This window comes from Haemaphysalis longicornis, unplaced genomic scaffold (genome assembly GCF_048455015.1).
Source record: "Haemaphysalis longicornis isolate Haplotype H1 unplaced genomic scaffold, Haemaphysalis longicornis Haplotype H1 scaffold_1, whole genome shotgun sequence".
In the NCBI taxonomy this organism is placed as follows: domain Eukaryota; kingdom Metazoa; phylum Arthropoda; class Arachnida; order Ixodida; family Ixodidae; genus Haemaphysalis; species Haemaphysalis longicornis.
The window spans coordinates 202,665,354-202,677,325 of NW_027526203.1; the positions used below are offsets into that span (position 1 = coordinate 202,665,354).

General features: G+C 49.7%; 1 protein-coding gene across 1 annotated transcript; it reads left to right on the plus strand.

The window, feature by feature from the left end:
• The first annotated feature begins 1,281 nt into the window (after window positions 1–1,281).
• Window positions 1,282–4,512, plus strand: LOC144167939 (uncharacterized). Its single transcript, XM_077697061.1, has one exon. It carries the CDS (start codon window positions 1,282–1,284, stop codon window positions 4,510–4,512), a length of 3,231 nt encoding a protein of 1,076 aa, XP_077553187.1.
• The last annotated feature ends 7,460 nt before the right edge of the window (window positions 4,513–11,972 follow it).

The window sequence follows — 11,972 nt, forward strand, 5'->3', positions numbered from 1 at the left end:
ATTTGCACGCTTTCCGTTGACTTGACTGAAGTTTTAAGACATCTGTCATGTGTGCTTCGTGGGTACAATTTGTAAAAAAACAACGTAAATGTTTGCGCATGCACGACGCTCTTTGCTTGGTATGCAGAACTTGATAAAAAAATCTGAAAAAAGAGAAAAAAAAGCAGAAATAGTGACCTTAAGCAGAAAGCTTTAAGCACCCCGCTCATTCCTCAGGTGACACGATAGAAAAACCATCAAACAACGAAGGAAAAAGTATCCGCACGCTAGCCTAGATTGAGCACGACGTGCGCGGTCTGCTGGGTTGGCCAAATGTGATGAAAAAAGGAGCAAACAGAAAATACACAACGTATTACCTTTCCCATAAAAAAACTTGGTACATTAATAGCATTCTCTACTATTTTGACACGAAAAAAGAACTGTAGCTCCTCGGAGACTGCCCGACGCACGCCTGCCCGCCGCTCCCGAGGCGAAAAAAAGTCCCCCGCATTTCCCCGATGGGGAGAATGTGAAAGTGCGAATGCACGGTTGTCGGCCCGCTTGCGGCGCTTGCGCTCGGCACCCGCAGCCCACCGCCTCGCCGCCTTCTCTTCCATCTCTTCCATCGGGTTTGTAGTATGACGTGTACACCACGCAGTTATCAAGCCGCTATAACGCCGCTGAGTCGCCAACGCAACGCCGCTGACGACGTAGTTTGAATGCGTTAAAGCTATAAGGAGCGTTCCTAACTCTGAAAGCAGCGTGGCTTCCGTGGCTTAGTCGGTATAGCGTCGTGCTGCGGCCGCAACGTCCTCGGATCGAAACCGGGCGCCGGATGCTGTTATTTTTTTAATTAGTGTAGTGGCCTGGCTGGCGCGCCGAGAGAGGGCGTTGCGAGCTGGAGAGGAGGCGAGGGGGGAGAGGAGGCGCTACGCGAGCGCCCTCACGCGTCGGAAATCCGGCGCCGTTGCTAGGCACGCTAGCTAGCTCCGTTGCTAGGCTGCGGGCGGACGGACGGCGGCGGACGAAGTAGGCTCGACCACGGTGTAAGAGGTATTTTAGGTGAGCGAACGGCGCGGGCGAGCCGCTCGCGGTCAAGGGGAGACGTTGTTCTCCTTCCGCGGCGCGCCAAGAGAGGGCGCTAGCAACTAGTGCCTCGCCCGCGCGCGGCCGGCTCCTCTTTGTCAGTTCTTTCCGTCCCCGTGTGCGCGGAATTTGTGCTGTTTGTGCGACGATTTTGTGCCATTTTCACTTGCTGTGCTCAAGAACTGTAAGCTAAGAACTCATTCCCGAGCATGCGCGATGGGAAAGTGCTTTGTGCCGTTTTGCAAAACGGGGTATAAGTCGTGCAAGGAAAAGTATTCGCTTTTCACGCCGCCGCACGACCCATCGAGGCTCGAAGCATGGAGACGTGCAATACCTCGGAAGGACCGCGTGCTTCAAAGGACGGACAGAGTCTGCGAGAAGCATTTCGCCCCACATTTCATCATGAAGACTTGGTCCGCGGAAATAGACGGCCATGTGCTGATGTCTGGAAAAAGAAGAGCCGGCCTAGCGAAAGACGCTGTACCGTCGATTTTCGAGGGAGCACCAAGATACCTCTCCAAGAAGATTAAAAGCCCTCGCAAGCAAGTAAAGCGACAAGCCCATCGTGTAGCCCCTTCGACAAGCATTTCTCACAGTGGAAGCAGCAGTGAGCCCATGCCGACGTCGCCTGGTGAGATCTCTAGCGCGGAAATGCCCTGTAACAGCAGTACTGTGATGGAGCCCTACGCAAATGCCTCGCGTGACTCATCTTTTGGAGAGCTTTTTAACACGGCGCCTGGCATTAGTCTACCACAATCTTCGTGGGCTGTGCATCGCACTGACGCAGAAGGCGTGAGGGACATCGTCTTTATAGACGCTGCGGTGACGCACAGGACAAGCGACGGCTCTTCGCTGGTGTTCAATCGGAAGGCGTTGCATGTGAAGAGTGACATGACCGTGCAGGCCTACGTCTTCGGCAAACAAGTAGGTACTGCTGCTTTGGGCTTAAATCCGTCAGTCTCAACTGTATCGGAACTGGACACTATGCTCAGCGTCATCGACAGCACTAGCGTTTGTTGCGGAGGGCCGAATTTAAAGGATTTTCCTGGTGTCGCTCCTGAGTGTGCTTTTGTGGACTGCCAGGGGAACTGGAGACACAACAGGTGCCTTTTAGTTCCACCCAGTGGAACCATCTGTCAGTTCTGCAGCGGCCTTGCTGATACATTGCGAATACATGCCGATCGTCGAGCTGCAAGAGCCAAACAGGATCGACCATTGAAGCGCATCAGGTTGGAAGTAGCACCTGCTCAAAAACAGAAGCTCCACGCTTTGAGGCGAGCAAACTATGCACTCCAAAGATCACGAGCACGACTCGCAAGAAGGAACAAGCTTCTGTTGGAGCAGTTGCAAGCTTCCAGGAAGGAACTTACAAAGCTGCAGGAAGAAGACATCACTGAAAAATTGAAGGGCCTCAACTTGCCACAAGCGCAGCTTCTTCTGCTAGAAGAATGCATATCGGCCGCAAAGTGCACTTCAAAAACAAACAGACGGTATACGGATGACTGGCTCCTGTTGTGTCTTCTTCTGAACATCCGCAGCCCAGCTACATACGCTTTTTTGCGCAATAATGATGTACTGCCGTTGCCATGCATCACTACGATAAGAAAGTACATAAGCATGGTTGGCCTCAAGTGTGGCTTTGATGAAAACTTTTTCAAAGCTTTCAAGATTAAAATTTCCTCCAAGTCACAGTTTCAGCGCAGAGGAATGCTGATATTTGACGAAATTCAAGTAAGGAAGGAAATATCCGTCAATTCGAAAACGATGACGTACACTGGACTCGTTGATCATGGCGAAACAAAGGATCAGAGTAGTGAGCTCGCAGATCACGGCCTGGTTTTTGCTTTTGCCCCGTTAGGCGAGAACTATTTGCAGCCCGTAGCAGTGTTTGCGTCCAAAGGACCGACTAAGGGGACTCTTTTAGCGCAGCTCTTGATTCAGTGCATCGTGAAACTGGAGCAGGCCGGAGTGTTCATTGACGGCGTTGTGTGCGATGGAGCATCCACCAACCGCTCCATGTGGAAGCAGCTTGGGATCAGTGGCGCACTGGGCAGCGTGGTAAATGCATTCGAGCACCCACTGGACACTTCAAGGAAGGTGTATGTCCTATCTGACACCCCTCACCTTTTTAAGTGCATTAGGAATCGACTACACGACAGGAAGGTATTGATGAAAGATGGCAAGCTCATTAGATGGTCATGCTATGATGCCCTGTTCGTTGCAGACAGCAAGCACTGTGGTGAACTTAGAGTATGTCCAAAAATAACGTATAATCACGTCAACCCATCTAAGATGCTGAAAATGAGAGTTAAGCTGGCGACACAGATTTTTAGTAACTCCGTGGCTAAAGGAATAATGTTCTACGCACAGAAAGGCGCACCACGTCTAACTAATGCCGAGCCGACAGCCCAGTTTACCCTTTTTTTAAACGACCTCTTTGATGCACTGAACCGGCGTTTTCCCTCCGAAGGCCTAAAACTGGGATGCAAAGATTTTTCTGTCCTGGAAGCTGCATCTGAGTGGCTAGACTCTTGGGAGACCGAGGTCGTGAAAGGAGAAATTTCCAAAGACGTTTTTTTGACGCAGTCAACAGCTGAAGGCTTACGCGTAACATTAAAGTCGGTGCGGGAGCTTTCAGTTTACCTACTGAAAGAGTGCGGTTTCAAGTATGTTCTGACAGCGAAGATGAATCAAGACCCCTTGGAATGTTTTTTTGGTATCGTCAGACAAGCTGGAGGGCAGAACGAACACCCTACATTTCCCACGTTCCTTCAGCTATACCGCATGCTGAGCTTGTATTCCTTGCTAAAGCCACCGCAGTTCGGCAACTGCACGACTACTGGAAACAAGCAAGCTTCTGTTGTCACCTTGGCGGATTTAAGAAATATTTACAATGATTCATCTTCGCAATGCCCTGCCAAATTAGATCAACTGAAAAAAAAACTTGACGGCCTGATTGAAGAAGGAAGCTGGGAGTGCGACGATCTCTTCGACTTCGACGACTCAGACGCAACAGTAGTTGACTGCATCGTCTACTACGTCACAGGATTCGTATCCCGGAAGGTTGGCAGCTGCACATCCTGCACCAGTTGCAAAGAGGCTCTTGCGGGGAAAAAGGGCATTGTAAATGTCCCTGAAGCCGACCTAGTGAACTGCAAAACAAAGGGCTGGCTGACACACCCAAATATGCATCTCTTCGATCTTTTCAAATGCACTGAAGAGCATTTTGCAAAACATGCTAGTGACCGAGATGTATACGACAAAACCATTGATGCTGTGCTGGAGAATCACAACTTCATGTTTCCATGCAGTGCTCACAAAGAAGAAATGCTGGCAAAGCTGTTGCATTATTACGTGTGTCTGCGCATGCGGCAGTACTGCAGGCAATTGAAAAAGAAGAACGAAACCAAAAGCCATGACTTGCGAAAAATGTCAAAGCTTGTTTGAGACCGAATGTCGGGACGAGTGCAGTACCGCTTTTACAACCTTCATTCACGTATAAATTTAGGTGTCCTCAGTTTGTGTGTTTCGCCCTTATTGTTTTGAGAACGTTGCTATCATTTAAATAAATGGTGAAGAAACAAGCAAACATGTGTTGTATCATTGTACAATGGCTAGTTTAGAGGATAGAAAAATGTTGGTGTTGTTTTTTCATTGTGGTTTCAGGTAGGGTTCTTCGTAAAAGCCGACAGGAGTGTCATGTTTGACAGCATTATGACTGCTTCGAACCTCAAAAATTCGATTATTATCTCATGTCTTGTTCGCGCTGTGCTGTCTATTAAATATTGTTGCGATTTCTCTTGATAAAATTTAAAAAAAAACTAGCAGCAGTTGTCTCCAAGATACGATGAAACTTGTGCAACCGCGCCGCACGCTGACGCCAATATGCCGTCTTCTCAAACGCAGTGCGTCAGAGCTGGGCGGGTACGTGCAGCGGATGTCAGGGAGTGCAAGACAAAACATCGCTTGATTCACAGATGAACTCCCAATGGTCGCTCACTCGAACGATATATTTTTATTCATCGCGCCGGGGCTGCTTTCGCGCTAGCGTGCACGCGCAACGTAGCCGGTTGAGCGGGCCGCAATCACTTTCGCCATCTGTGGGCCCGCCCCCGAAGGAGAACTTTACGTCGACGCGCTGGGCGGCGGCGCTCTCTCACCTAAAATACCTCTTACACCGTGGGCTCGACTAAGAAGTGCATTCGCACTTAAAAGCGCTCGGGCGGGGCACGCGATCGCCACCTCGTGGGGTTGACGCTAAGTGCCTCACTCGGAGGCGGCCGCTTTTTCCACTACCCAAGTATTCTAGTTCACTATACTTGGGGTGGTGGCTAGCAGGGGGAGGTGACGCCAATGGCCGGTCAAAAGCGATGCGCCGGTTCATGCCCGGCGCACGGTGGCCCTGCTTTCCGTAGTTCGATGCCCGCCTGCAGAGTCGCGTCGACAAAGAATTTTTAATCTTTCTGCAGAGCCAAATTTCTGGTGATTGTTCTGTAGCCCTCTATCTAATGTATGTACGTATCTTGGAAAAAATTACACTGAAATTGGCCGCTATATGATTATCATTATGCTAGTTATCATTATTATAATTATCACTGTGTCATTACGCTGAGTTCCATTTACTTGCCATAACTAGATAGTTCGCAGTGAAGTTGTAAACGTTTGATAATTACCGCCTGTTGTCAATATATGGTCATATGGTTTGCACCAGTGCTAGTGCAGATTCGGCGCCCTGCCCCCACCATCCCCGAAATAAAACCCTGGCTACTCAACTATTCTGACTAGTAATCCGCATCCCTCCAGTAGTAACTACAAAAAAACATACCTTACATAAAATCTATGAGAATCAATTGCCGCGCGGAACTGTGATTGCTTTCAGCGGCGTGCAATTGGGCATTAATAAAGATTTCACACTGAGAAGAAGTGTTTGGGTGTCATTTGAGGGATTTTATTTAGGCTCACCTCCCTGGTCTTCATACAGAAGTTCAAAAAAGTAGCACTTTGTCTCGGTTCACAAAGCTCTTCGCACAAGCACTGAGGACTGACGGGAGAGATGCTCAAAAGTCAAAAACAGTACAGCCTCAGTTCGGAATTCATTTATAACGTTGGAATTTCCAGGAAAAATGTCATCGCAGTGGCACTTTCCTCCCAGTTCAATGACAAATGTATACAGCAGCCGAAGGACTGCACGATGAAACACTTCGCCTGCTTGCTTTTGGAGGAGCAGCTGCATCTCCCAACGTTTTTTTAAGATGACATTTCTGGACAACAAACACGAGGGAAAAAGAGGAATGACAGGAGGATTATATGTCGGGTAAGTAGTCCTGGTGGAAAGCTTGTTGGAAATCAGTTGACAATCTAATCAATTGATAAACAGTTCTTACGACTTCGTCCCCCCGGTCCAGGAGATATGGGTGCTGGAGCTCACCATTAGAGGGACGAGGAGGCCATCAGGCCTAGAGTGCAGGGATGGGAAAGGAACTTCGTTATCGGTCTGGACACCGACATCGTGGAGAGCAAGTCGCATTCTCTTCTCCTCCGCAACGACCTCCGCCGTCACCATTTTGGCAAACCGAAGAAGCACTTCGTCGTCCTCACCAGCAGAAAGGAACGGTGAGTTGCGACTAGCTTCACTCGTAGACGATGCCTCGGGTGCTGCAAGGTACCGCATGTATTTTCGGGCGCTCGCTACCTCTGGCTGGAAATTCGGTGGTTTGGACCCCGGGCGTACATTTTGGAGGTGTTCCTCTCCGCCAAAATCTCCGCGCGGCCTCACTGCGGCGTTTTGAGAAGGTTTCGGAGCGCCTCTGCTCTTCTTGGTGATCCTGTCAAAAACGCTTTCGCTGTCGCCGGGAAGCGGCTTCGCAGGCCTCTGCCCGATCCATACCAGCGTAGCGATCCACCTGTTGTCCTCCGCTTGCACAGCATTGAAGCAGACTTCCTGGTCATCGGCCACTTCCCAAACGTTATCAATTCGCTACTCGTCGCGGTACGTCACTTCGACGGCCGCGCAAGCCGTTAGACCACGGTCGGGTCCAAACTTTATCGTACCGAGCGACTCAGTCACGGGAGAGAAGGAGCCCCGCTCTCCGGATAACTTCTGTTTGCTTTCCCATTCCGACAAGAGCATCGCATTCTCCTTTAGTTTCACCGAGGAGTTCCAGGAGTGAGTCGTCTGAACCGACCTTGCATACCCGTCGCCGCCTCCCACGGGGTAATCGTCGAAGCCAGCTTCGGGGTTTTTGCTGTCGTGCAGTTTCGCCGGGAGAGAGTCCTCCTGGACGTCCGACTCACTGTCCGACCAGAAAACGTCTTTCCCGAGCTCATCTCCAAAGTCCGCGGTGCCATCGCTGCTCCGGCAGAAGGAAACTGCGCTGGCCTCCCACTTCGCCTTGTCTGATGGCTTCTTGCTGGTCGTGACAATGAAGCGAACCTTGTCCCAACGGTGAACAGGTCCGGAAGGTTCTTGATCGCCTTGGCGAGCGACTTGTCTGCAACGTCGTTGGCATGGAAGAACGCCCGCTCCCTCTGATTTTGGCCGAATTTTATGAAGCCATACGTTGACTTGACCGTTTCAATCATGCCTAGTTGGTTGAAAAGGCACGAAGTGGTGTCTCAATCACCTCCTCCTCCCCCATCATTTGCGCTCTGGGGCGACATACGAGGCGATGAAGACAGCTCAGTCATGGAGGTGCAGTCGACGCGGCTGGCTCGGAACCTGGCCTTGCAATCCCTCGGTCCTACCTTGGCGTCGAAGATGACGCACTCGCCCACCTTCAGTCCGGACGATGCTAGACTGGTGTGCTGGCCATTTTCGAAGGACTTGACGTCGAAGTAGACACTCGTCTTGGTAGTATCCTCAATGGAGATGAACCCGTAGAAGCTGAAGATGCGATTCACGGTGCCTTTGACATCAGCCAGGCAGGTAACGTTGTTACCATGCGTACCGCGCTCCGGCATTTGACTAATGCAGGCCTGCACACTTCCCGTGAGCGACGAACTCGCCTGGTGGCATTCGATCAGCACGTACACGTTGCTGCGCTTGGTGATGGCGAACACTTTTGGGAACTGGAGCGGGAAAACCTCGAGCGACTTAACCGAGCACCCGTACTTCGTCCGCAGGTCAGACAGGAGTTGAAACAGGTGGCCGGCTAACTTCTGGAGTGAAATACCCTGATTCGATGCCACTCGGCCCTTAATTAAGAAATTTCACCATAGCAACGCGCGAGTTGCTCATCCGCGCAAACATGGCTGCCGGATCACGCAGCGATTCTGTACTTCAATGCACGTACAACGACCTTGAATCCACTCAATCGACGCCGGAGCACGCATGGTTCGTTTTTGAACCGAACTTTTGAGAAACTAGCCGCTAGTCGTTCCGTTAGCAATAACAGCGACTGCGTCCTTGGCGCGCTCTCTTGCCGTTTTCGCCGCTCGGCTTCCAGCTCATTCAGGTAACCAGGTTCGGCGGACGACGGGTTGTAGGATGTTTCCTGGCGTGGTGGTTGGGTAGGCAAAAGTACCGAACGCTTCTGCCACGACGGAGAAACTCTCGGAAGCTCTTGAAGGGTCGCTTCGCCTCGTCCTCTTTCTCTGTACAGTTGCTGATAATTGCTGCTGGCCAACACAGCAAAGGCGCATACCCCATCCGAGAATTGGCATAGAATAACTTGTTATGTTTAACTATAGAATTCAGTTATACAGCACCAAAACAGAACTCAAGGAATTTGGCAAAGTAAACACAAATCCAGATAGCCGTTACACATGGCCCGCCAATCACGGTTTGTCATTTTCAAAACATGCGTTACTACGCTTCATCGATGGTCAAGAATTTTCTACACGGGTCTTCGAGATCCTGAAAGAAAACCGTCCAGGCGCCAACCTGTGGCCTACAGAGATCTCAGAGTAACGTCGAGATAAAGCCGGCTCAAATCGGCGCCCCAGGAGAAGCTGCAAGTAAATTTTCTATCGCGGCATGACCACGAAACAAGTTCAAAGTAAGCCAACCGTGTTGACTAAGTTTACCCGTCGTTAATACCGTCCGTAAGTCCGTCGTTGCGGTGGCGTGGACCCCCTGGCTCTACGCGACGATGAGCTGACTGATGATGGGTGGAAGTTTCCAAGCGTTGGCCGCGCTGACATCAGTGACTACTTAATCCACTCGACAAGTTTCATTACGCGGGAGCAACTAAAAAGCTACGAATCGTTAGAGTCGCATAACTACCTGACGAGTGGCTTTGTTCATCCGCCGAAGGTGAAAGTTATCGGCAATAGCAACGTTGTCGTTGTCACAAAAGTGAGAAAATAGCATGTAAACACTGCATGTGGTTATAATTTAGGCTAATTAAAAGCTCGACAATAACTAGGCATGCCGCTCCTCTCTTTCTTTTTCTTCTTTTACACCCAGGTCCGGCACTCACAGTCGTTCCGTGATAAGCTGCTGACGGCTTGGCGGTTGCAAAAGCCGGACGGCGAAGTCGTCTACGCGCACTGCACTTGCATGGCTGGATGTGGAGAAGTCTGCTCTCATGTTGGGGCAGCGTTGTTTTACTTGGAGGCCGTCGTGACCCGTAGAGACAATCGCTCCTGCACGGACGGGGAAAATGCGTGGCTGCCACCTCGGTTCTATCTCACTACGGCGGACAGTCGCATTACGGCTAAGAGTGCATTACGGCTGAACGTCGCAACACGGCGGAGAGTCTCACTACGGCTGAAGGTGCGTTACGGCTGAACGTCGCAACACGGCGGAGAGTCTCACTACGGCTAAAAGTGTGTTACGGCTGAACGTCGCAACACGGCGGAGAGTCTCATTACGGCTAAATGTGCGTTACGGCTGAACGTCGCAACACGGCGGAAGGGGGACCCTTTCAGCCGATCAGCCGTTCAAATGATCTGCAGCTAGTTGCGTTCAGCATTGTCGCAGCTGGGCGTTTCGGGCAAGAGCCTGGATATATATTTCGGCGTGTCTTTCCCGCATTTTCATTGTTTTCCGGCACTTGTTTTATTTCTTGCGTATTTCGCGTGTATATTTTTTACGGCTGAAGTAGTGGTACGGCTAAATACGCGTTTAATTTTTAAATACGTATTATTTATAAAAGAATTTGAAGTATCGAACAATATTCCTTCACTCCAAAAAGGTCTCGCGGGGTTTATGCATAATTATCGCCCCAAATCTATCCTTTTCTTCTAGATAAGGTTTAAAAAAACTAATTGAAACCAGCCTTTTTCGCCATTTTAGAAACATCCGCTTGCTCCCCCTTTCTCAGTTAGGTTTTCGTGTTGTCCTATGGACTAACATTATGACTGTGTGCCTAACAGACAAAATTAACTCGTTCATTGACCACTGTGACGCTGCTGCTGGGTTTTCTTAGAGTTCTCGGCAGCATTCGACACAAGGGACTATGACGTTCTTTTCATTTTGCTTGAGCGTTATGGGGTAACAGGTCCTGCCATAACTTGATACGAAGCCGTCTACTAATCATGCAACAGACATTAATTTCTACAGGAATATCATACCCTGTCACAGTTACTAGAGGAGTTCCACAAGGCTCGATCTTGGGCCCATTGCTCCTTTTAATTTAACAAATGATCTTCCTCTCTGTTTTAATTCCTCAATGCATACTGCATATAGACGGCACCACCGTCTTTAACTGCCATAAAAATAGCTGTGCCTTGATCCAAATGCTAAAGGCTGACCTGTTTTCCTTTAAACTATTGTGTCCTCTTAAGAAATTATCTTAACGTACCTAAAACTTGCTTTTAGATGAGAAGCAGCTTATGGAGATGACACCGGAGCATGAGATAAATTGGGTTTAATAAAACAAAATGAGTGGTTAACAAATGGCGCAGGATGGGCGAAAAATGGACAGAGAAAACACTACAGCATTCAATCTTTCAGTCAATCTTTCGAACAACCCGCCGCAGTGGCTCAGTGGCTAAGGCGTTGCACTACTGAGCACGAGGTCGCGGGTTCGATTCCCGGACGCGGTGGCCTCTTTTCTAATACGGGCAAAAAGCAAAAACGCCCGTGTGTTCGAGATTTCGGCGAACGTTAAAGATCCCCAGGTGGTCAAAATTAATCCGGAGCCCTCCACTACGGCGCGCCTTGGGGGTTGTGGTTTGCGACGGGAAAAGGAAAGGAAATTCACTGGGGATATTTTGAGCTTCATCGCCTGTGTTGCGTCGGCGCGTAAAACCATCAATCAATCAATCAATCTTTCAAACAGACAATCTTACAGGCAATCTTATCGCTCTTACGAAATCTTTGACCGGCATTTGTCGGCGATTCAGGAAAATGCGCTTGATTCTGTCTTGTGCAACGACTGCTTTTTTTTTGCGTTGGCGGCTTCTGGCGTTGGCAGCTTCTGCCACAATGTGTATATTTTACAATAGCAATCTAAATACACTGAAGAACACAACTAAGGGATATTGCGCGCGGGGTTAGGGTTGATGCCATAGTGGCTACTGTTTTTAATGCAAAAACGTGGAAGATATACGTTGGAGAGCTTTTAATTAACAAACAAAAAATAAAACAAGTCCCAGAAAACAATGAAAATGCCGGAAAGACACGCCGAAATATATCTGCAGGCTCTTGCCCGTAACGCCCAGCTGCGACAATGCTGAACGCAACTAGCAGCAGATCATTTGAACGGCTGATCGGTTGAAAGGGTCCCCTTTCCGCCGTGTTGCGACGTTCAGCCGTAACGCACATTTAGCCGTAGTGAGACTCTCCGCCGTGTTGCGACGTTCAGCCGTAACGCACATTTAGCCATAGTGAGACTCTCCGCCGCGTTGCGACGTTCAGCCGTAACGCACATTTAGCCGTAGTGAGACTCTCCGCCGTGTTGCAACGTTTAGCCGTAATGCACTCTTAGCCGTAATGCGACTGTCTGCCGTAGTGGGACGAT

What these genes read in the sequence shown, in the direction of transcription:
- LOC144167939 (XM_077697061.1), top strand. Translation starts at nt 1,282, where the DNA reads ATGGGAAAGTGCTTTGTGCCGTTTTGCAAAACGGGGTATAAGTCGTGC.